Raw genomic sequence first — 26,828 nt, forward strand, 5'->3', positions numbered from 1 at the left:
TGAATGTCAGAAAATATTTTTAAAGATGATCAACGTTATTAGTCATTAGAAAAATGCAAATTCAAACCACAATGAAACATCGCTACACACCTACTAAGGATGGCTATAATAATCAAGTCAGTAACAACTGTTAGTAAAAAATGTGGAAAGTGAACCCTAAGAAGCCAGATGCCAAAACAAAATGAGTATTACTCAAAAAGTACATGATCCCATTTATATGAAATATATCAAAAAGGCAAATCTAGAGACAGAAAACAGATTAGTGGTTGCCTAGGGTTGGGGTGGAAACTGCAAACAGGCACAAAGAATCTTTTTGCTGTGATAAAAATATTCTAAAACTGATCTCTGGTGATGTCTGAACAGTATCTGTATATTTACTAAAAATTACTGAATTGTATACTTAAAACTGATTATTTTTAAACAACTTTATAATTCACTCAAAATGAACATTTCAATTGATTGTGTAACATTATCATTATGCAAAAATAAAGTCCCATACTTCAATACCATCAACCTCTAATCTCCCTATATCCACCAACTCAAGGCAACCACTAATCTTTCTCTCCATATATATTTGCCTATTCTAGGCATTTCAAACAAATGAAATAGTGTAATGTATGGTCTTGTGTAACAGGCATCCCTCACTTAACATGAGGTTTTCAAGGTTCAGCCATGCTGTAGTATCAATCAGTATTTCAATTCTCTGTATAGTTAAACTATATTTTACTTACCTGATGAACATCTGGATTGTTTGCACTGTTGGGCTATTATGTTATAAACATTCACAGGCAGGTTTTGTTTGGACATGTTTCTATTCTATTGGGTAATACCCAGGAATGTAGTTGCTGGATCGCATGGTAAATGATGTTTAACTGAGGTATCTCACTGTGGTTTTGTTTAGTATTTCCCTGGTGGGTAATAATGTTGAGCATCTTATTCATGTGCCTACTGGCCATTTGTATATCTTTAATGAAATACCACTACATACATCTTAGAATAACTAATATAATTTTTTTTTTAAATTGACAGCACCAAGTGTTAACAAAGATGCAGAACTGGACCTCTCATATGTTGCTGGTGGGAATACAAAATAGTAAAGCCACTCTGGAAAAAGCTTAGCAATTTCTTAAAAAAGTTAAACAGTTAAGCATAGAGTTATCATGACGCAACAATCCCATTTTTGGGTATCTCTCCAAGAGAAATGAAAACTTAAGTTTATACAAAAACCTGTACATAAATGTGTATAGCAGCTTTTTTCATAATCATGATTCACCCCAAACTGGAAACAATCCAAACATCCTTCAACTGGTGAATGGACAAACTATAGTACACCCACATAATAAAATAACTCCTCAGCAATAAAAACATAAAAAAAGCATTGATAGACACAGAACATGTATGAATCTCAAATGCATTATGTTAAATGAAATAGGACAGATATAAAGGGTACATGCTATATGACTGTATTTATATGTCAAACTGGAAAGGCAAAACTACAGGAAGGGAAAACAGATCATTTGCTACCAGTAGTTAGGGATGCAGAGAAGGGCTAACTACAAAGGGATGGCACAAGGGATATATGGGGCTATCGGAAGTGTTCTCCGTTTTGATTGAGGTAGTGGTTACATGATTATGCATTTGTCAAAACTTATAGAATTATACAAGAAAAATACTAATTTTGTGGTACTTAAGTTTTAAAAGTAAATAAAACAAAAAGCAGAAGGAATACAACTTAGAGTTGAGGAATTCATAGAACAGACAAGATTGAGAGAAAAAACAAGCAAATTAGAGGGTCAATCCATGAAAGCCAACACCTAACCAACAGGAGGTCCAAAAAGAGATGAAGTAGAGGGGAGGAAATGATGATGGTGATGATGATATAAGGAAAATTGTAGCACTGCAGGATATGAATATCTATATTTAGGTTAAAAGGGTCCACGAAGTAGCCAGAATGGTGAAAGCAAAAAATGATTATCAGCAATGCGCATAACATCTCTGAAGTCAGTGGATAAAGATTCTAAAAGCTTTCAGGGGCGGGGGGGAAGGTCATATACAAAAGATCACACATATGCATAGCAATAAATTTCTCAATACAAGTAGAAGCTAGAAAACAATATAGTTCAATATTTGAGGGGAAAGTATTTCCAATCGTGAATTATATATCATGGTATTGATCAGCTGGGAAACTAGGAGTTTTTAAACATGAAAGATTAAAATAATTTACTGTATTTTCTCAAAAAGGTACTGGAAAAATATTTGAAAACCAAAATAAAAAGGTTAAACCACAAAATAAGGTAGGAGGGCAGTGTTCTGGAAACAGAAGATTCAACACTAGAGAAGCAAAGGAATTTCTACCATAAGGATGAAGGGGGACTCCCAGGATCAACATTTAGGACGACTAAATAGAGAACCAGTTCAGGTAAAGGGACAGAGGATTCCAGCACATACGTTAAAAAAAACAACAAAACTTTTATAAATACGTAATAGAAGTTATAGATTACCTAATGGGTTTAAACATACTAGGATATATACCTCTGTTGGAGAATTTGAGGATGTTTCTATAGAAAACTGAACAAATGAATAAAATTAACAAAAATGAGGTAAACATTTTATAGAAAAGGAAATGTAATCAGTGAACATATACTTCATGGTTCAGAAGTGATCAATATTGTACTTAAGTAATTGTAATAATGCCAACACTGAAAACATCTCACAGGAACAGATAACACTAAATTTGTTTTTGTTTTTTAAAATTTGAATATCATTTATAGATGGTCACATACATATAGGAAGTAGGAGAGAGGAGTGTGACATAAAATTGCTGTTTCTTATTATAAGCCTTGGAGAACTAGTTAATATTTTATATTATTTACATGTATTAGCTTAAGAAATAATAAAATTTAAATTTAAAAATTATTCAGTATGTGAGCAAGAAACAGAATAGCAAAATAAAATGAAAAAATAAGTAGAATTTTACAGCTACAAGAGATCTATTTTTACAGATGAAAAAATCGGGTTTCAAATAATTATGACTTGTCCAAGTTTTCACATCCATTGAGAACTAGAAGTATATATTGTCGCACAATTATTATAAAGAGGGATTGTATACCAAAGATATGAACAAAGGCTCAGAGGTGCTTAAGTACAGGTTATGTTCCCCAAATTAGTACAATAGGAATTTATTTAATACTCTCCTTTGAAATATCTATTGCACCTGAAATCCCTTGGCTTACTTTTCTTCTACAGCAAGTACTCCAATCCTATAAACCTCTAGAACAGTGGTTCTCAAATAAAGGGCTTGATAAAACAGATTGCCCCACACTGGGAGATTCTGTTTCAGATCTGGGTTGGGTTCTGAGAATTTACATTTGTAACAAGTTCTCAAGTGTTGCTGATGCTGCTCGTCCAGGACCACCCTTGGAGTACCAGTGCTTCGGAACAATGTGTTCCACAAGTATTACTAAGTGTTGCTAAAAAGCCTTTCAAGGCCAAAATTCTGGGAACAATGCATACTATAATCCTATCTTTGAGTTTCAAAATGTCCATTAGCATTATCAAAGGACTAAAGAATGCTAAAGTTACTTGCTTAACTTTGACCTGGCCTTACCCATAAGGGAAAAAAGGTTTGGGAAATGCTAGGTCAAAGTTAAGCAGATAACTAAATCCATTCAAGTTACTAATGGTGTTCAATGCACTATAGCTATTGCTTTTAAATTGTTTCAAAGTTTGAGAAATGCTTTAGAAATTTTTCTGTGACCTATACCTAAAATTGTTGGGATAATTACCTAAGACACCACATATGAAGTGCACAGTGTTTATTTAAGTATTGACAAATATTAGCTACCAAATAAAGCAATTCACTAAGAAATTATTCTAGGGTCAAAAAAAAAAAAAAAAAAAAGTGAGAGATAAGAACCAGAACAATTTCACCTAAATTCTACTGGAAATCTAATCAAAGTTCAAATATAGCTCTCTAGAAAAATTTTCCCAGCCCTGATGGAGTTCCTCCCTTCAACACTGGAAAATAATGGGAAGAAAAATGATTGCCTTAAAGACTTTCTAGGCGCTGTACTCTAGATATCAAATAAAACAAATTGAAGAAAACAAAAATAACTTAAAATTATTACTTGACCTGTCAGGAAACTGATGTGATTTAACTTTATAATTACTTTTTATATTATAATTTAACTTGAAAATATGATTTGTTGTTTTAATTGCTAGAATTGTCTATTTCTTCTTTCACTGATTAAATGGGGAAGTTCACCATAGTACAACATATGAATATAATGCTAATAATTCTAAGATAATTATATTCTAATATATTCCTAATCTTGTTAGAATTATATGTATAGATAATTCTTATATAATTCTAATATTTTAATTCTAAAGTAACACTCCATTTCAACCAATTAAATCAGGTATATGCCTGAATTTTTTAAGCATACATTATCTGCAACATATAAAAGTATAGTTGTAAATGTATACATAACATGATGCTTTAGTTATTTTAGAGTCTGAGAGGCAATATGGTACCACAAAAATATTATGAACTCGGTTATGCCACTTTAATCTCTCTGGGTCAATTTTCTCATCTGTAAAATGAAGGAGATGTCCTGCATGATCTCTAAGCTCTCTTTAAGGTCTAAGGAACTGTGATTCTCTGATTCAGTGTTAACAGATTTGCCCTCCCTTCAGTTGGTCAAATTTGTGATCAACATTAACCATAAAACATAGCTTTTAGGGGGATTAACCTATTATCTTGGAAAATTGTGGTATTGACTAACCCACACAAAAATGAATAATAAATCTTATCTTACCAAATGAAATATACAGACCTAGATTTTCAGATGAAATAATTTGTAACTATGGGTGATGATGGATGTTAACTAAATTTATTGTGGTAATCATTTTGCAATATATACATATATCAAATCATTATGTTGTATACCTTGAACTTATACAATGTTATACATCATTGTATCTAAATAAAAATGGAAAAAATAAAGATAAAACATGTATATAACAACTGGTGACAGAACCTGCTAAAAAGGCAATACTAAATTGTTTATTTCAATTATTTTTAGCACCAATTAACGAAAGGCCAATTGGGGAAAATAGCTCTGCAACTCTACAGAACCATATCTTAAGGTCTTTCATTATTTAAAAATATAATGGGAAACTTTTTAAAGAAAAACATTTTTTAAACAGCACCCTGAAACTAGAACCTGTCACTTCTTTTCATGGTGGACATTTAAACAATTAGCAAAGCAGAATTGATAAGGAAGGGAACACAATGGTTCTAAAAGAAAATTAGGCCACTAGAGCCCTATTCAACCTCCTCCTCAAGTTTCAGGAAGGGGACAATAAACACAAGAAAAAGAATTTCCCAGAGCAGTGATCCTTCTTCAGATATGCAAAACTGAAGAAACATTACCAAGAGCCACTTGCTTTCAATTCCTTCTCTTCCCTTCTTCGACCTGAAACATTCTAATAGAAATTAGAAAAAAAGAAAAATAGTACTTTGTTTTAAAACATATCATATTGGCACAGAAATACTGAGGGTTGTTTTTGGTTGTTTCTTGATTTAAGATACTTGCAGTATCTAATCAGTCTACAGACAGACAAGGAATTATGGAAAGGGAGAATAAAGACTAGAACATTCTTTTCTGTTTTGATGCACTGGAAATACCCGTTCACTGAAATCTCTAAACAAACTTTAATTCTCTAACTATAACCCCAGCTAGTCACTGAATATGAACTTAAATATGAAATTCAATGAAGACTTTGCTTTCTGTAACATTTAGGTCTATGTACTTTGAATTCTAGGGAAATACCTGTAGGCCTATTCCTACTTCTTAAAACAAAAACTCTAACCAAGAGAAAATGTATTATTTCAATGACATTTTTTATTTTGAATCATGCCACACAATTGGTTTTGTCTTAGAAACTACCTATGAGAAATGTTAGTTTCACGAATTCACAAATGGGAAAACTGAGGTGCAGAACACTTAGGTTGAAGATTTAGGAATCTTCTTCACTCCCAAATTTGGAGAGTATTACCCACCCACTTCACACTAGTAGTGGAGAAACAACCAACATACCCTGTACAAAAGGGGAAATGAACAGTAAAAAAATGCAATATATGGCCTCTCACAGACATCTTTCCAACAGTAACTATCAGTTCAGCAAATACTTTCGAAGCACACTTGACAGTAAATGAGTATCTCATAATATGTATTGTTACCAAATAGCCTAATGTAGTATTACCCTAAAATAATCACTATAAATGAAAAAAAATCTATTAATTCCTTTTATCAGTTAGAAAGTACTGCACAAGACATTATGGGTTATAGATACTGAGTTAATAGTACAAGAGTATTAAGGTTAGTTTCAAATTGTGTTTGGTATGTTTTAAACTTGAGCAATGATTATAATTTGTTATAAAAACGAGGAACTACTAAACTTAAATGCATTTAAATCATAGGGCTTAATTATAAAAAAAAGTCCAGTAGTTATCACCAGAATATTAACGAATAATTGAAGTTGGCCTCAGACTAGGGATTTTTAACCTGTGGCATCAAAGTACTATAAACTCCCTGAAATTCACAGGAAAATGTGCACATGTGTGAGTAGGGAGAAAAGCAAGTTTTAAATACTTTGAAGGGTTCCATGACCCAAAGCATCTTAGAGAGCAGGATTGTAACCATCAAAATAAAATAGAGTACAAATCAATACAAAATAATTGTAGCAAGGATATAAACATTCATGAAGACAGTTGAAGACTTAGAAGTGAAATACCAAGAGAGAAATGTAATAGTATAAAAGCACCTCAAAATATTTTTTCAAGAATATCAGTTAAGTATATGTGCTACATTCCTGTTTGACGCTAGCTAGATTGATTTGCCCACCTTTTGCCTAGCCACCTACAAAAATTATAGAATTGAAAGAACTATACACTATTAAGATTGTGCTAGAATATTCATAAGAATTAACCATTTAACAAGGAATTAAACTGTGTTTGGTGGTTATCCTAAACCTTTCTCCATGTAATCTTTCACTAGAAAACATTATAGCCACTGCTTTTAATAAATCTCTAATTTTTAGCATCATTATGTTTTACTGAAAATTCCCAATAGGTTCCATTATTGGACAGACCCTTAAATACCACTATGATATTACATAAGTTCAGCACTGCTGTTTTAGATGCCATTCCTATAAAAGCTTGATTCTTCAAATTTCACCATACAACATGATGGTCACATCTGTCTTCTCAACAAGAGACATACTGGGTACTTTATAGTCAAAGACAGTATGAAATGAATGTGTGCAAGATGATAGTGTTTCTGAGAACCAATACCTAATCCTAAACAAGATAAGAGAAAACAATACTAAGTTACAGAAGTACATTTACCATTAATGGAAAGCCTACTGTGTTTCAGGCAAAGAACTAAAGAATGAGTTTCTCCTCAACTAAACTGTAAGTTTCTTTAGAGCAGGAATTTTGTCCTTTGACAACAAAAGTAGATTCTTATGATGCATTTATGTTAAAAGACTGAATAAATAAATAAATGGGCTTGACATATTTAGGAAGTAAAGCTGAGAATACCTGGTGGTCAATCATATAAAAAAGGTTGGAGATAGGAGTTAAAGCCTGGAGGACTGACTAAATGGTGATACCATTAATAGATAAGGATTTCAGAAAAATGAAAAGGAGAAATATGATTTTAGTTTGGTCATATCAAGTTTAAGGTACTTAGAGAATTGACAAACATGACAAGTAGGTAACTGGAAATAGCATTCAGGAACTCAAATCAGAGTTGGGGACATAGGGAGGGGAGTTAATAGTAGAAGCTCTAGGAGTAATGAAAATACCAAGAAAATAAATAGAGAAGAGACCAAAAATAGAATCTAAAATGCAATTATTGAGAAAAAAAGAGCTGGTAAATAACTTGTAACCAAGTAAACCTACTGAGAGTTTCTCTACATAGGTTTTGAGTACAAATCAGTATGCTTTTAAGTAGCAATGTAAAAACTGAAATAGGTTATATTCCTGTAGCTATCACACAATCTAAATTTTTTGGAATATTCCCGATTTCAAATATTTTGTCCTCCTGCTCCCATAAATGATGTAAACACACCAGAATTCAGTGTTCCAATTACAATTCCCAGCCCATCTTTTGGATGTCGAAGTAGCATAAAAGTCCTTTTTCACATTATACTCTGGGCTCAGTTTCCTCATTTGTAAAATGGGGCAGTAACAGTACTAGTTCATAAACATTAAACGAGTTCGCACTTACAAGGTGCTTTGAATAATACCAGGTGTTAACTGTTAGTTATCATTCTCCACTCCCCCATAAAAATGTATACTAATTGTACAGCAGAAAATTAATTAGCACATACCTATCAGAACCACCAATTCCAAATCTTTCCCCAAAATCAATTTCAAATAATCTTCCCATACACTTCATTTCTCAGACTGTGCAGATTTTTGGTCATCTCTGAAAATTTTATATTTTGAACGAATCAGGGATTAAGTGGTTATACCATAATAAAGGGCCAAGAAAATACTTACATTACTGTTAGTCATTCCTAATTTTTAGTCTTGGAAAACTTTCTCAAAGTATCAAATAAGCAGTAAAAAAATTTTATATTGCCCTTTGTGCCTACATACAATGTGCACAGCATACAAAGTAGTGCTCTAAGGTATCTAAAATCAGACACCTGACAGTACTTTCAGGTGACTGCTTTTAAATGTTCCAAAACCCCACATCAAGTTCATCAGTTGTACTCCTATCTGCCACCAAATCCTTCCAGCGCTCATTTTTTTCTCCCAAAATATATGCACACAGTAATCTAAAAATCCTTACTTCCCAAAGGCATCCCCTTCCTTACATAATTTTTCATCTACTCCAGCATCAACTTTCTGTTGTCCGCTTCTGAAACTATCCACAATGTGAATTTCTCAAAATACTAAACATTCCATTTTGCTTCCTTATTCCTGGAAGTCTAAATACCTCTAATTGAAAACTGCTCAAAAATCTGCATTCCGCTTATTAATTTCAAGAACCTGAAGCCCTGTCATGTAATACTCTTACAACTCCAAAAATCTACAATTCTGTCTTAAGTCTTCATTCACTTAATCCAGTATCAATTCTACCCATGGCATTTTGCAAGATTCCAAAAACTTAGGAATCATAGGTTTCTAAGTCTGAATTAAGGTTGTCATAAACCAAGGAAAACCCATTTAAGTGTGAAATTCCTAGTAAAATAAACTAATTAAACAACTTCTGGAATTGAATAAAATTTTCCTTGGAAGGGATTAAAGTAACTAAACATTAGGCAAACAAATATAAACAAAAAGCTTACAATATGTGTTATCATATGATACAAAGAGCACAGGACTAGTAGTAAGGAGCAGCTTCTAGTGGCAGCTCTGCCAAAGGCTGTTATTTCAGGTAAGTCCTCACCTCTGGCCTTTTTCCTCATCTGAGAAATGGGAACGGACTGGATGATCTTGAGGATTCCCGTCAAATCAAAATGATTCTAAGATATCCTTTGACTTTTAAACCCCACATTTTATAAAGGTATAGTCAAGAGATGTCACTATACACACTTGAAACCTTTGGCTTAAGCTTTTGCTAAATGAAATACTGGAGCCTGAGTTTTGTAGTCTAGTGGGATAAAAAGCAAGCATAGGATTTGGGGTTCTATATTGCTTTTTCATTGTCTGAAGTTTGAATAGACCCTTTCATTTGTTTTGGATTCTCTATGGTAGCAGTTCTTGACATAAAATAACTAAAGACTGAGTGATCAACATAAATTTTAAGTCACAGTTTTTCTCAAATTAGAGAAACACATTTAGAAAAGAGCCCAGAAAAGTCAAATTCTCTTCATGGATTTAAATGGGGCCTTTCCTACAACTTTAGTATTAATATACAATTTTGATTATGGTACTGTGAATTCTCAACTATGTACATTACTCACTTTTTAGATTATTCTCAGCAAAATTTTAGTCCAAGTTGGCTTCCTCCTGCTACCCAGAGTACTTCTCAGCCACCACCTTCTACCATTAGTAAGAATTTACTTTAATATTAGCCTAAGTAAAACACAATCAGGAAAATAAATCTATAGAAATGTTATATAATGCACCCCAAGTAAAATACTTAGATTATTCAACATTTTGGGAAAATGTAATGGAAAACAGGTCTTTACAGTGACTACTCTAGATGAGCTATATCTAAACTTTCTACCGGAAAACTAGGAACACTTAGGATAATCTAATTTACCTTATAGGTCTTGAGACCACTTATGCTAATCATAATTTCGTATTATATGATGAGGCAAAAGTTGGTTTACAGTTGTTCGTATGAAAAATAATACAGTAATAACTAATACAAGAATAAACTTTCCCATACTCACAACCATAAACCTACTTTTGCCCCACCCTGTATATCTATCTTAAGTGAATTGTAAAACCATATATTTAGCCCATACACATCAGATCATTTATTCACTTGTAAGACTAATTTTGTAAGTGTATAAATTATAAATTCTTCTATGATGTTACAGTAAATGTTGCAATATCACTGTGAGAGAGGTTTCTTAAAAAGAACCACCCAGCAAATCCTTTTGGTTTATTCTTCTCAAACCAACAAAGTTCTGACATTGGACAAGATTATTTTGTCACTATATTTGAGGAAAAAAGTGAACACATCCATTCCACTCTAATCTTCAGGATAAAAATAGTTTCTCCAAGTACAATGCATCAACTGACTTGATAGTTCATCATTTTTGAGTAATTATTGAGCTTTTTATTTCACAGAACATAATCCATCATTTTTGCTTTTTAAAATTTGGTTCCTTGGACTATGAAGCTAAAGATGCTGACTCAGAGGTTTTTTTACAAGTTTGTTACTGTTTTATTTTCTTACGCTAAGAAAAATCAAACTAACTACATTTTATATTCTTGTCAAAGTTTTCAAATTTAATTCAGTTTTTCATAATTCCAATTCCCCTTGGGATTCTAGGATAAAACCTGTAAACACTCACTACATATTTCTAATACTAAAAAATAAAGATCAGGGGGAAATCTAATAAATTTACTAAACTGCAATTAATGTTTGAACCCAAATGCTAATAGTCACACCATAAAACTTTCTAACATTCTACAGATGTAGGAAGTTCATTAATTTATATTACTCTGCAAATATTTTGATTTAACCATTTTCCATAGGCTGGATTTGGGGGGATGTTTTTAAAGTGTTGAGAAGTTAGTGTTTATTTTTGTAATCCAACAACTTTATCCAAAAATGCAGAGAATTTTTCTGGCTGGCCAGGAGGAAAACATTTCAGTGTTGATAAGTCCATTGACTGTAACAGCCCAGGAAGCGTGCTAAAACAAAAGAAGAAAAATATTAGGTAATATGGGAGAAAATTCCAGCATTCATCTGCTGCCCATAAATGAATCTAACTTCTAATTCTGTGAAGCTTCTCAAACTATACATGTGATTTTTGATGTCTTTTAATATTATAGGTATACATACTAAGATTAAAGCAATACAAACAGCACTACATGTCAATTATCAATTCAAAAGATACTTTATTTCTTATGTCAACTGAAATATTTCAGAAATGTTATTTCATGAAAGATGTAGTCATGGCTTTGGAACACTTCTCAGGACTGGGCAGTTATAAATTGAAGCAAAATTAATTCATGAGCCCCGCCGGGCGTGGCTCAGCGGTTGAGCGTCGACCTGGGATCCAGGCGATCGGGGTTCGATTCCCGATCAGGGCACATGCCCAGGTTGCGGGCTTGATCAATGACTCTCTCCTCATTGATGTTTCTATCTTTCTCTCTCCCTCTCCTTTCCTCTCTCTGAAATCAATAAAGATATATATATAAAAAATTATTAAAAATTAATTCATGAAAACAGAATAAATGAAACCAAAAGTAACAGCTGCCAGACAACAATAATAAGCTGAGGAGACTACTATTCTACATGCATGAAGATTGTGGAATAACTTTTTTTGCTGGTAATTTACTATCATAAATCTGATATAAATAAAACAATGCACAATCGCCATGCATGTTGGAAATAAGGTTCCAAACCACAACATAAAACTATTACTTCAAGAATTTAATTAAACCAGCCACTTAAATTAGAACATATAACCACCTAGCCTAGATTTGGGGCAAATAAATAATATACCTAAGATGAAAACACAACCAATTATTGAATCTTATGGCATTCATGTGTATGACTTTCTTGAAATTAATATAAAAAAAAGACTTCTAAACCTTTAGTAAATTAATAAGTTAGAGACTTGTACAGCTTTTGTTTCAGCTGAAAAGAGAGTCAGGACATCCTTTATGAAATCAATGTTTTCCCTTTTTGAATGTACCAACATAAATTCAAAGCTGATTTAACATTTAAAATGAAAATACTCATCAAAAGTGTCTGGAAAAATTGACTTTCATAAAACTGGATGATTAGAGTTTATTACTCTTAAAAACGATGCTAACCCCTAACAATCTCAACTACCCAAGGACAAATATGACCATTATCTGAGGCCCACATAATTTTGATTATCTAGATTCTTTCTGATTTACAATACTTTTAAGAATGGCTTCTATATTACAAAGCCACCCTGACATTCCCTCTCCTCTATCAATATCATTACAGGGATTAAGACATCAACAATTACTCCTGAAACAATCAATGAATCTGTCTCCTGTCAATGAGAGCAGGAATCTTTGTTTACTGAAGTATGCTTAGTACCTAGAATAATGTGAGGCACATAGTAGGTGCTCAATAAATATTTAATGAATGAACAAGTATTTACTGACTGCCTAAGAGGCAGATGCAGTAAAGTTAAAAGAAAAGCTTACTATGTTCTAACCTGTTTCTTCTAAAATTTATAGTTTCAAATTAACTTCAATTTAGGCTTACAGTTGTGAGTATGCAAAAGTTTATTCTTTATTATTATTTATGAATTATTGTACTACTTACTTGTATTACAACTCTAAACCTACTTTTGCCTATCCCTGTATGTATTTTGCAATATTTCTATGAAGTCTTTGCTTTTTAAAACATCAAATTAGGATAGCTCTTCAAGTCAAACAATTGGAAATTACTGACCTGACCCTTTGGCAAGCTTCTAGTGTCTCGAGAAGAATTAACAGAAAACAAAGCAGCAATTTTCTTCATCCTTCTATTGTGATGTTGATCAGTTCCTGTTGAATTCTAATATATTTCTAGAAAATAATACTCCTTACCATAAAATAATTCCCCTGCTTAAAATACTCCAATGACTTCTCACTAAACATAGAATAAAATCAGAACTCTTACATGAGCTACCCCCGCCCAGTATCATCTTATACTACATTCTCCCTTGCTCACTATACTACTGCACTAACTATCCCTCTGTTTCTCAAACACACCAAATTCAAAGCTCATTCCTAACTTAGGGCCTCTGAAATTGCTGATGTTCCTTCAGCCTCTAGAGCTTCACATGATTGGCTCTTCCTTTTTATTCCGGTCTCAGCTTAAATATCATATATTGTCATGCACTACCTGACCATTTTATCTAATTAGTCTTCACCCAAGTTATCACACCACCCTGGCTTATTTTCCTCTTAACAAATTTCACCATGTAAAATTATACTGATTGCTCATTTATGAACTGCTTACTATCTCCCCCCTAGAAGATAAGTATCATGGGATTTTGTCTCATGTTTAACACTGTATCCACAGTACCTAAAACAATGCCTTCCATATATTAGGTATAGTTGAATTAATGAATGAGCAAATTTAGAGATTCCAGTGGATTTACTGAATGCAAAACCTGAATTAAAAATAAGCAACTGCTTTCCTTAAATAAGAAAAATCTAAATAATGAACTCAAAAATTACATTCTCGGAGATTTGAGCACCCAGATGAAAATACATTACATGCACACACACGCTCAGATATTTGCATGCAATGATACAGGCATAGATCACAGTCAGAGTAGAAGACAAACAAATGAGAGGGTTTGACAGCTGAGAAAAATCAAAGAATGATACGTGGGAGAAGGTAAGAGGTTGAAGAGACAGATGGGGTAGGTAGGTGGGTAAGAATAGCTAGGGAGGAATTAAGGCAAGGTGTCAAAAAATCAGTCTCTAGTATACCTGCAGGTGCAATAGAAGAGATGTCCGTCTTTGTGTAGCTGCTTTGCCAATTCCAGCTGATGATTGTTCATTAATTTTTCGTTAATAACCACTACAAGAGGCTTCCTTTTTTCCAGAGTCTCCAAACAGCTTCCTGCACCTACAAACATACATCAAATTTGTCAATAGTTATTTTAAAAAGTTAATCCAACAGATATATGAAAAGATGTTCAACTTCACTAGCTATTAGGGAAATGAAAATCAGGTGGTAACCTCATACTGGTTAGAATGGCTATTATCAACAAGACAGGTGATAACAAGTGTTGGAGAGATTGTAGAGAAAAAGAAACCCTAATTCACTGCTGGTTGAAATGTAATGTGGTACAGTCACTATGGAAAAGAATATGGTAGTTCTTCAAAAAACTGAGAATAGAGTTACCACATGACCCAGCAATCCCTCTCCTGGGTATCTACCTGAAAAACTCGAAAACATTTGCAAAGATATATGCACCCCTATGTTTTTTGCAGTATTATTCACAATGGCCAAGTCGCAGAGACAACCAATGTGTCCTTTGATAGAGGACCAGATAAAGATGTGGTACATATATACTATGGACTACTACTCAGTCATAAGAAAAGGGAAAATACTGCCATTTGCGACAGCATGGATGAACCTTGAGAATATTATGCTAAGCGAAATCAGTCAGAAAAAGCTAAGAACCATAAGATTTCACTCATATGTGGGATATAAAACTGAAACTTAGACACAAACAGTGTGGTGGTTACCAGAGGGAAGGGGGTACTAGAGGGTAATGGAGGCCAAACATATGGTGACAGATGATTTGACTTTGGGTGCAATATACAGATCATGTTATCATAGAATTGTACACTTGAAACCTAAATGATCCTATTAACTAATGTCACCCCAATAAGTTTAATAATTTTTTTTAAAAAAGTTAAGGTGCTCCACCAAGTTTTGTGCTAGAACTCAAAAGATGAAAAACTTAGTTGGCAGAATACAAACCAGGGCTTTCTTTTAATTATACACTCAAAATACCAAAAGTATAGTTATCAGTTGCTCTCTAGTATGTGTTATAAACCTAACTTGAAAAATGCACTTTTTAACACTGCCAACAAATTAAGTGCTTTGCTACTTACCCTCTAGTAGGATGCCCTGGGCATTGGTTTTGAACCCAAATAAAATTCAGGTTGAATATACTATACATGAAACTGTACTGCACATCTACTCAAAAAGTAGAAAAGGCAAACCTTCAACACTGACAGGAACCATTAAAGAAAAACTCTAACCACTCCTTATGAGTCTGCCTGTGAGGTTCCATCCTGAAAAGTAAGGGTAATTCTCCACAAATGTGCATATATACAATACTAGGGTTAACTCAACTTTAAAATCTAAAATAATTTGATATTTTATACGGCAGCAAGGAGACTGATGAATAGATAAATCCTTTATGGGTAAATAATGCTAGGGCAGTAGTAAGAACACAGACTCTAGCACCAGATTGTTATGTCTACCACTTATTAACTGGAAAAGTTACTTAACCTCTGTGTCTCAGTTTCATCTGTAAAATGGAGATATTAATAGTACTTTTACTTAGTTCATAGGATTTTGGGGGAGGATTCAACCAGTTACACACACATAGCACGTATAACACTATGAAAAGCTGTTAGCTATTACCCATTTCTAATCACCAATTTGTTAGTGATGTCTACTTCTAATGACTTTTCTCTCACCAAACTAGGCTTTTTAAGAACCACAAAACTTCCTCCCTCAGTCATCCAGCAGTCAAAATTGCAATGCTCCCCCCAAAATTCTGAAGGTACAGGCAGTCTAGATCAAGATGGTTCTCTGAAGTGCGGGCAATGATACACAATATGTAGTTGCTATTGAATATTTTTTATTTCACATTCACGTTTAACAGAAATGCAAAACATCTTTCAATTTCTCCATGACTAATCCAACCAATTAGATAGCTTACTGTTAATACAGATCTAAGCCCACATACCTTAACTGACAACTCTTCACACGTCACTGGGTAAATTATTTTGCCCTGTGTTTAGAGTTTCTTATTGTAAAGTTGGGCTACGGTGATTATTTTCCCATCCTTTTACCACTCGGAAAAATAGAAATTTTGTCCAATATTCTCGATTGATACGTTCAAATCAGTATTATATTCAAAAGGGCTACAATGAGTTACTCTAATGCCTTTATTTTATCTCCCAAAGGTTCAAGTTTCCGTTCTTATCAAAAACAAAATCCCGTTACGATTCTAAGGCACTTTACCTGCGTGACTAATAACAAGATCTGCTTTCTCAAGGTCTTCTTTCAATGAATCCTTGTACCTGTAAACATCCAGAGTAAATGACTCAGTACTGAATGGTTCAGGTACGATCTTTCCTCTGCCTATTTGTAGGACGAGTCGGTTGTAACCAAGGCTCTTGATGATCTGAAAAGAGACAAAAAAGAAAAAGCGGGCCTTTTAAACAGGTTACTGTAAAAATAGTAGTAACAACAACAAACCCTAAAGTCGGTGTTCAGATCAGAGGACGGGCTGCCAAAATGTCTAAATGGAGCCGATTTCTGTTAGTTTTCCAAAATGACCCATTCCCCCTCACCCCCGTCCCGGGCCCTGACAAGGTACCTCACTAGCCCTAATGGATCTAAGCGACCCAGCTCACGGAGTCGTGAAAGAACTGGCCCCGCAAGAAATCTGAGACCCGGCAAAGATTTTGAAAAAGGCGCCGAAAACTCGGCGGGAGACCAACTAAGAGCTCCTTCAGCCTCCCGGATCTGGCTGCGCAAAGAAGCCCTGAGGAGACGCCGCGCCGCCTCAGACCGCCGACCGGCCGCTAGGGCGCCCCAGACGGAAAGGCGCGGGGTCTGCACGAGCAGGGCCAGGGCGGCGAGCCGAACCGGGCGAGCTGGGTCCAGCCGGGTAGAATCGGCTCGGGTTGGAATCGGGCCCGGCGGAGCCCGGGGTTCCAGGTGCTCAGCGCGGCCGCGCCACCCACAGCTCGCTGGAGACACCAGCGAGGCGGGCCTAAACCCTAGAGGCGGAGCCGCTCGAAGGCGTGGCCAAGCCGAGGAACAGAGACAGGCGGAGGCGGAGAATCTGAGGAGGAACGTCGGAAAAAGGAGGAGCCTAAGAGAAGGTGGGGAGGAGCGGCCGGGGAAGGCTGAGGGGAAGCCGGCAGAGGTGGGGGGCGCTAGGGCGCGGGGAGGAGTCAGCAAAGGGGTGGCGGCTCCGGAGGTTCTTTCAAGCACCGCTATCAGGCCATGTTACCGACGATAGCAGCGGCGAGCCCGCGTGCCGCCCCCGCCTCCCCGACTCACTTGCAGACAGTCGCGCGCCAATACACACGCAATTAGGTCGTCAAAGCTGGTGGTCCCCACAGTAACAAACACGCACTTCATCGCGAGGGTTCCCAGGCCAGACTTGCAAGGGCCGGATGTGACGTACAGAGCTCACGTGAACTGAGGCTGCGCGTTCAATGGGGAGGCGGAAGTTGGCCTTGGCTGCCAACTTGCGGCGGGAACCCCGTTTGTTATGTCCTATGGGGGGTGGGGCCAAAGACTACTTGGCGAGTGAAGTATCAGCCACTGCCGGAAGCCCTTCAGGTGTAAGAGCTCCTGGGACCATCGCATTAAGGAGGTGGGGAATTAACAGATTTAAGTGTTCTTTTCTCAAAAGTGGCCGTTAAAAAAATAATAATGAAATCGCACACCCTATCCTAAGAATTGTGTTTGATTCATTGCTTGGGTACTACAAATCTTATTAATGATACCGAAGTTTGGGATTCTTTATTTTCTGTCATGTTTTGCCAAGGCATGTACATATGAGCGATGTGGGGTTTTTTAAATTTTTTAAATTTTTTTATTGATTTCAGAGAGAAGAAGGGAGAGGGAGAGAGTCATTGATGGGCGGCCTCCTGCACGCCCCCTACTGGGGATGGAGCCCGCAACCCGGGGCATGTGCCCTGACCAGGAATCCAACCGTTAGGTTCATGGGTTGTCGCTCAACCACTGAGCCATGCCAGCCCCGCATGAGCGACAGTTTCACTTTGAGTCTGTCGATGGCCTATGAAATGAAAAGTGCCTTTCTAAAATCACTCATTAGCATGGGCTCTTCCAACTGTGGTTTTCAAGAAACCAGAGCTCTATGGGGTCTCTTTGGAAGCTGCAACAAGACAGTTACCTCCTCTAGCAAGCATTGCGTGTAAAATAGAGGCATTAAGGCTTGACGCTTCCATCTGTATAATGCGTTGAACCCATCCACTGAATCATTTAAAATGTGAAATTATGGTAAATTTAAATTGGGATGAAATGTAAGATTATACATTAGCATGTATATGTACGGCAGGTACATTACAATTAGGTAGTGAAGTACAGGACAGGTAATTCCTCAAGACTCCTTTCTCCTACCACTATTAAGGTCATTGTCCGCGCTATCTGGTTCTAATGTTTTCTGTGTTTTCAACTTAAAATCTCACTTTAGCTCATATTTATACTTTGCCCTGCCTGGTTATATACAGAAGAGAACCTGTGAGAAGAAATTGTTTTAAAGAGGAAATGGATTGGAGTTGAATTAGACGTAGATCATAGGCTAAAAAAACCTCTTTTTACCTTAAGTCTTGTGGCTTGGGTAATTGTCTTTCTGAGGAGTGATATGCTGCTCTTCCTCTCTTGGTACCAAATTTCACAAATTAATGATACAGTGAAACTACAGTTTCCTAATAACAGTAAATGTAGGAAGGTAATGGTTGAATAATAAAACATAAACTTAATAATATATTCTGCCCAATAAGAGTAATAAACTATTTATTGAAATATAAGACAAAAATATTCCAAAATACTCTAATTCAGAAAGACCTTTACCTCTTGTGTCTCTGAAATCTTTTCCTATGTCTAGAAGATATTAAATTAAATTAAAGGAGCACTCTTCTGATTAGCTCACAGAGAGAATAAGCACATATATAAATTAAATGTTCTTAAATTCACAGAAAATAAGAAAATTGAACTTCTAATACTTTGAATGTGCTAAACTTTAATAAAGCATCTTGTGGAAACTGATCCAGAACTGTTTTAAGAGTCCAAGATTACAATTTTGGCAATTAACTCTTTTCTCTATTTTGTTAGTTTTGAGTATAATACAAGCATGCATTTTATTTACTTGGGTGTGTTTTCCCTAAACTTATACGGGCTTACTGATCAAATAAGTTCACATTACTTTTAAAAATGATTATAATTATGAAAAAGGTAAATTTGTGTGGATGAAAAAGGGGCCACATACTAAAGCTGACAAGTTCAGGGGAAGCCTGCATGGCAGCCTTACAAACTCAGAGATCTGAAGTAACCACATAGGATAGTATGAAATTAAAATTTCTAACTAAAAGCGAGTCATGCTGGGTCGTCTTGTCCTAGGTGGGTATCTTCCTTGATGAAGGTCAATCTTTACCTTAACTGAACCTGTTTATTGTCTTTTTACTTCTAAAATAACACACCTTTGGAATGTCAGAATAATTTCCTTTTTCCTGACCCCCTCACCCCACCCCCATACCCACCGAACCAGAGCACTAGCCTACAGCCATTCACTGTTATCTTGTTTCCTGAATACCATCTCTATGTGCTGTAAATGTTCATTGTTAACTATCTTATACCCACCAAAGTAAAAGAAGTATTTGTCTCTCCGTTTTACTTTTTCATTCAGTCTCAGAGATTTCCCATTTTTTCTTTCTCCCGCCTTTCTAATCTATCACCAGTGGATTTCATGTAACCCCCTTACATCTCCTCCTTTGATTGTAATGTATAAAATAAGCTGCAAAACTGCCATTCTCTGGAGCATTTTCTCAACCTGTTGAGATTTTGCTTCCTGGCAATTGTCGTCAGTTTGGCTTAAATAAACTCATAAAAATTCTCTGCAGGCTTGGACATATCTTACATTGACATTTATTTTCAACTACATTAACTCAGTGTTCTGACAAACTACTTCAATGGCAACTATGCTTTATACTTGCCAGCTTGAAGATAATTTCCAAGATCTTTAAGCAACTTAAAATCATGGGCTGACGTTAAATTGAGTTAGTTAATGGATAATAATTGCACAGCTAGGTACTTTTTAAGTTAAATAGAATATTTAAATATTGGTTTAAACTAAACATAATTTTAAGTTTATATACATTTGCTTATTTGAAATGCTATAGAGAAGCTGTATCTTGGAGTTGTGTAATGACTGTGTTCATTTTTGCCACTTTAGGGGTTATAAAAGGATTTGTGTGAATAGAATGTTTTGTCATGTCTTAAGTTCTGCTAGTCTGTTAACATGCTTGTATATACCAGACAGTTATCAATCAGCTGCCCTGCACCTTTCTCTTTAAATTAAAAGTTAGTCACTTAGGTTCAAAGTTTTAATTACAGTAAACCTTCGATTTTGCAGACTTCAATTTAACAGACTTCGTATTTGACAAAATTTCCAGTCCGTATGTCATATGTGAAAATTAATACCCTGTTAATTTTAAAATGATTTTAACCAAGATTTGCTTGTAATTAAATTGACAGGTTATTTTTTGTTATTAATTCAGTTATTTTTAACAAATTTTAGTGAATAGGCCATATGTTGGAAAAGACTCTGTAGTAATTTCGCTGACATAAATATTACATATCTACAACTATAATCTACATATTTAAATCCAAGACTCGCTGTTCATAAACAATGTTCAGAGAATGATTAGCACTTGATCATGAGCGGTAATTGGTTCTGTTGTCACCTGGCGTGACTTTCTTTCGAAGTTTTAAGGTGTGCCGCCAGTGTTCCCAGGTGCACTAAGCCACGCCCCAGGTGTGCGCATTTGTTTACTCGAGGTGATTAGTGAATGTGCCCATTTCCTAGAGCTATTCATATAAATTTAAAATTACAGTAATACGTATAGAAAATTTTCCTGTGAAATTAAGCTTTTCATACATACTTAATTTTAATTACACAAATGAGTCTGCATAAGTAAAAACAGGTTAAATAATTTGTCAATTTTTTAACATATGCATTCAAAAAGCCTACTTTATTTATATATTAACAGACACCCCCACCCCTGAATTATTCCATTATATCAAGGTTTTACTGTAATGTGAGTGGTTCAGGCTCTGCAAGGAGTAATAGTGACAGAGAATTACAACAGTATATATGCTTTTGTTTTTCAAGGAAAAATAATAGTTTTTTCCTAAAGCAGCTTTTGGTTTCCAAACCCCTTTATACTCTTAAAAATTATTGAGAACCTCAAAGAGCTTTTGTTTATGTATGATGATGTGGGTTATAACTGCTGATATTTACCATATCAGATATTAAAAATGAGAAAATTTAAAACTTGATTCATTGGAAAGTAGCAATGATGAGCACATTGCATGTTAACATAACCTATTTTTATGAAGAGAAAAAAACCCTATATTTTTAAAACAAAAATTTTCATTAAAGAATAGATTGTTTCACATTTTTGGAAATCTCTTTTACTATGTGGGCTAACAGAAGGAAAGCTGGATCCTTGTATCTTCTGCATTCAATCCATTGCATTATCACATAGCACATAGCATCTGGAAATCTTGACTGTATACTCAGGAAAGGATGAGAGTCAAAAGATAATTTGTCAGTATTATTATGAAATCATTGTGACCTCACCAATCATCTAAAAGAATATGAGAGACTATAATAAGGAAAATATATAGAAAGTAAATTTTATTTGTCTTGATTTATAACATCTGAGTTTAAAAGCTTTGAAATACAGGGGTGGGCAAAGTAGGTTTATAGTTGTGAGTAGGTGAAACACAGTTTATTCTTGCATTATTTATTTATTTATTATTGTATTATTTCTTTGTATAACTGTAAACCTACTTTTGCCCTCTCCTATATATTAAAATGTTTACAGTACTCCCTCAGTTTAGATGACCTTGCTTCCTTTATTTAGTAACTAATGGTTCCACCTACAATATGAATGGTTATTCTTTACCTTATGTATAATCTGCCTAGATAGCAGAGATTCTGTGTCTTACAAGAATAATTTTTTATGATTTAAGTTTCCTTTATTATACCTATGATTATTTAAGGGGAAAAAACCCTTAGAACATAGACTCTTCACTTACAATAGTGTTACCATCAATGTTTCTTTTCAAATGCTTTGTTGTTGCTTTGATTAAATAGGTACAGAAGTATTGTTTCTCAGTCACTCAGGATCCTAGCTAGTCAAGTGCACAAATCTCCTCTGACAGTTCTTAATTTTGCTTTCCCCAAATCAAATCCTAAATTTAGAACAAATAACATTTTCATGATATATGTTATACCTAAAACTAAAACTTTTATGCATAAAACAACTAAGATTTTTCACAAGATTTACTCTGTCAACTTATAAAAAGAGATATTGGAAATAATTAGGTTTGCTTAATGTGTTACTATTGTAAAGTTGATTGGGAAGAGTTGTAAGACCAGAAGGGACACTCAACCTTCTGTAAATTAATTTTTGGGTAAAATATTATTAATATAAACATTTCAGAAATTATATGCTTTATGGGAAGTGTCTGGCAATTTGTCAGTATCCTACCTGTTCATAATTCTGTTTTACCTTTAGAGGTAACCTTCATCAAAATTCTTATGGAGTAGTTATACAGGCATACCTCATTTTATTGTGCTTCACAGGTGTTTCATTGTTTTACAAATGGAAGGCAAGACTCTCCACGAACAAAAAGATTACAACAAACTTTATTGTGATACTTACCTTATTATGGTGGTCTAAAACAGAGCCTACCATATCTCCGAGGTATGCCTGTATACTGGACCCCAATACAGAATTTCACTCCTCTCTATTACGATAAAATTGGCAATAGAAATAGATTAACCACTGCCATTAAATTTCTTAATGTTCATTTGTTACTCTAAAGCTTAATTGAAGGTTATACTATAAACTACAGGGCAGAGTTTATGGCTTCAACAAAGAAGAACAATCTCAGAGCCTCATGGAAAAGGACTTAACAGGGTTGCCACTTAAAAGAATAGACTTTGGAGTTCAGGCATCTGAGTTGGTATCACTTAATTTCCAGGTGGTACCAATGGACCGAGGCAGTATTTCCAGGGCTCTTTTTAATCCAACGAAAGGTGCAGACTAATATAGAATCAGATAATCAGGAGGTTATGCTAGACAATGCTTAGCTTTCCGTAAGATACCCCATAATTCTTTTTTTCCCCCCCTTTCGAAGTATCTTACAGTTTTTCATGACAAGTGAAACTGAGGATTTCTGACATCCATTTTAGAAGAAATATCATGTATATTTTACAGTCCAGATAAAATAAACCTGTAGCTATTGCTGAAAATCTAAGGGAAATATGGAAAATAAAGTAGCATTAGTTAACTCTATGAAAAGGGTGGTTTCATACTGATTTTATATAACAAGAACTATTCTTTTAAATAATTCAGAAGGAAATTGTAATGAAAGTATAACACTAATTTGTTCATATTAATTTTATATATTTTTTGTTTCTGCTCTTGCTAATTTTTCTACCTCCTCATCAATATGGCTAACTAATCCTTCAAGATTCAACAGAGGTGGAATTTCCTGAAGGAAGCCTTTCTCTGGGCCTCATAAAGTATGCCCAGTATTTGTGAATACTACTTTTTGCCTAACTCTGTCATAATTCTTGGTGTTTAAATAACCTATATACTTTTTTCTTCCTCTGGACTGTAAAATCCTAAAAGGCAGAGACCATGTCTAATTTATCTGTGAATTCCCAGCATTTAGTGCTGTCATGGGAACCTAGACAATACTCAATAAATGTTTATTGAACTAAAAAGAGTTAAATTGTTAGGTACCAACTAAGCCCTGTGGGAAATACAAAGATCAATAAAACATATTTCCTTTTCTATCCCAACAATAGATTATTTGTTTTTCATAGGATGATCATGGTTTGTTGACTTTTAGAATTAAGAAATTATGGAATTGGGCCCGGCCGGCGTGGCTCAGCTGTTGAGTGTCGATCTATGATCCAGGAGATCACGGTTCAATTCCTGGTCAGGGCACATGCCCAGGTTGTGGGCTCGATCCCCAGTGAGGGGCATGCAGGAGGCAGCCAATCAGTGACTCTCTCTCATCATTGATGTTTCTATCTCTCTCTCTCTCCCTCTCCCTTCCTCTCTCTGAAATCAATAAAGACATATTTTTTAGAAGTTAAAAAAAAAAACCTGTGGAATCCGTTCTTTTTATTTTATGAACAGGAAACAGAGGTTCACGTAAGACTATGAATTTTCCCAAGATTATATAGCAAAGCTAATAATAATAGCTGAGCTAAAGATTGAACCCAGCCCTTCAGATGCCTGTCAAATGCTCTCCTATACTATGCTGACCTACCCTTTAATGATGAGCCTACAGTAATGACATCTGAATTATAATATAAAGCATTAAGAGCAATATAATTTTAAAGGATGATAAATTAGAAGTTTTCTCTTAATCTTTTAAATACAACACATTGTAGAATCTTTGAACCTAGCTATTCTGTTTAAATTTATTTAAAAAATTTTTCCATTATTCAACAAAAGTTTCTGTATATCCTTTTTTATTTTTCAATTACAGTTCACATTCAATATTATTTTAGATTACTTTCAGTTAGAAAGCATAGTGATTAGACAGTTATATAAATTATGAAGTGATACTCCCAATAATTCAAGTACCCACCTTGCACATTCAAGAATCAACCGATGAATGCATAATTAAGTGGAACAACAAATCAATGTTTCTCTCTCTCTCGTCCTCTCTCTCTCAAAAAAAATATACTAAAAAGTTTTTTCTTGCATTAATATTTGTATTAAATTTGTATTGACATTTTATGTATATATGTATGTATGTATTTGCTTCCTGATTTATTTTTAGACCAGCTTTGAGGTAGGTTGTTCTATGCAAACATGGCAGTGTTAATTGAAACCTTCATAGCAGAAAAGTAGATAGGGCTCCAATTATTTTTTTAAAACGGTATGGATGAATCTTAGAAAAAATTTAATGGCGCAGAAATGACTTAAAAACAGCAGATAGGATTTTAATCCAGATCCAGTTCCAAAGCCCGTGTTCTTTTTCACTTGCTCTCCTTTATGATCAACAAGTAATATATATTTTGAGGTGGCTGGCTGATGACCATGAGGCACAGTTCAGTTAAGTGGCCTATATGTAAAAATTGAATAAGTAACTGTGGGTTTATAGCACACTTTCCTTCAACTGCCATACCTTCTAAAGAGTTCATTTTTCAATATATGGAGATCACTTTTTGGAGAGTTCTATTAGGGAAAAGAAGGAGAGAAGAGAAAAACTAGAAAAGACAGGCAGTTATATCTGAATCAACAGTCATTTTGTATTAGAGTAGATTAGAGATGAAACAATTTATAGTGCTGGCATGTATCTGACCCCGAATCACCATTGTAAGGCTGTTAGGTAAAGACGTACATGGCACCAGAAATCACTTTAACATTTAAAACAAAGTCTATGCGATGTCATAGGTCTTCTATATATATCTAGAAGATACTAATTAGGTGGAAGATATTGCATATACTTAGCAAATCCTGTTGTGTTTTTCCATGAAAATGAACCTGGGGTCAAGGTGAAAGTCATTGATGATTTGGTTACACCATGAGCTGCAAATTTCCAAAAGTATGTATGATAGTAAATGTTCCAGAAAAAGAAGAAAATTAATTTGTTGGATTTTTAATATTAATGTAACAAAATTTTGGTTAGCAAGAACTTGCTAAATTTAAAAAGTCACATTTATGACCTTTTGAGTCCTCTCTTTTTTCTTGATGAGTTTAACTAAAAGTTTGTAAATTCTGTTTATATTTTCAAAAAATAAACTCTCATTGATTTTTTTTTTTTATATTGGCCTTCTAGTCTATTTCATTTATTCCTGCTGTAATCTTTACTATTTCCTTCCTTCTGCTAACTTTGGGCTTAGTTGTTTTTTTTTCTTTTTTTCTTTTAATTCGTTAAGGTGTAAAGTTAGGTTATTTATTTGAGATCTTTTTTCTTAATGTAGGCATTTATCACTATAAATCCTTAGAACTGCTTTTGCTGCATCTCATAAATTTTGGTACAATGTATTTTTGTTTTCATTTGTCTCAAGATACTTTCTGATTTCTCTTTTGATTTCTTCTTTGACCCATTGATTGTTGAGTAATGTGTTGTTTAATTTCCACATTTTTTGTGAGTTTTTCAGTTTTCCTCCTGTTATTTTCTAGCTGTATACCTTTGTGGTCATAAAAGATACATGATATGATTTCAGCTTTTTTAACTTTGTTAAGGCTTGTTTTGTGGCCCAACATATGATCTATCCTGGAGAATGTTCTGTGTGCACTTGAGAAGAATGTGTATTCTAGTGCTCCTGGATAGAATGTTCTGTATTTGTTTGTTAGGTCCATTTGCTCTATAGTGTTATTTAGGTCTACTGTTTCCTTATTTATTTTACTTTCTTTTTTTATATATCTTTATTGATTTCAGAGAGAGGAAAGGAGAGGGAGAGAGAGAGAGATAGAAACATCAGTGACGAGAGAGCCATTGATCAAGCCCACAACCCAGGCATGTGCCCTGACCGGGAATAGAACCCTGATCGCCTGGATCCTAGGTCGACGCTCAACCGCTGAACCACAGCCCGGC

General features: G+C 34.7%; 2 protein-coding genes across 3 annotated transcripts in view; one reads left to right on the top strand and one right to left on the bottom strand.

Moving 5' to 3' along the window:
• ALG13 (ALG13 UDP-N-acetylglucosaminyltransferase subunit) overlaps nucleotides 1-17,609 on the bottom strand; it is a 60,201-nt gene extending 42,592 nt beyond the window's left edge. Inside the window, 3 exon segments of the mRNA XM_081125020.1 lie at nucleotides 14,171-14,309; nucleotides 16,452-16,614; nucleotides 17,502-17,609. Coding sequence (XP_080981146.1) covers nucleotides 14,171-14,309; nucleotides 16,452-16,614; nucleotides 17,502-17,582 — 383 coding nt within the window. The 5' untranslated portion in view covers nucleotides 17,583-17,609.
• Nucleotides 17,610-17,658: 49 nt separating this feature from the next.
• DCX (doublecortin) overlaps nucleotides 17,659-26,828 on the top strand; it is a 332,588-nt gene continuing 323,418 nt past the window's right edge. The window contains exon 1 of one of the 2 annotated variants that reach the window (XM_081125022.1): nucleotides 17,659-17,820. The gene's annotated coding sequence lies outside the window, so the exon portion shown is untranslated. The remainder of the gene's footprint in view (nucleotides 17,821-26,828) is intronic. The other variant, XM_081125023.1, reaches the window with a different exon arrangement.

The sequence above is a fragment of the Miniopterus schreibersii genome (assembly GCF_964146895.1).
Source record: "Miniopterus schreibersii genome assembly, chromosome: X".
In the NCBI taxonomy this organism is placed as follows: domain Eukaryota; kingdom Metazoa; phylum Chordata; class Mammalia; order Chiroptera; family Miniopteridae; genus Miniopterus; species Miniopterus schreibersii.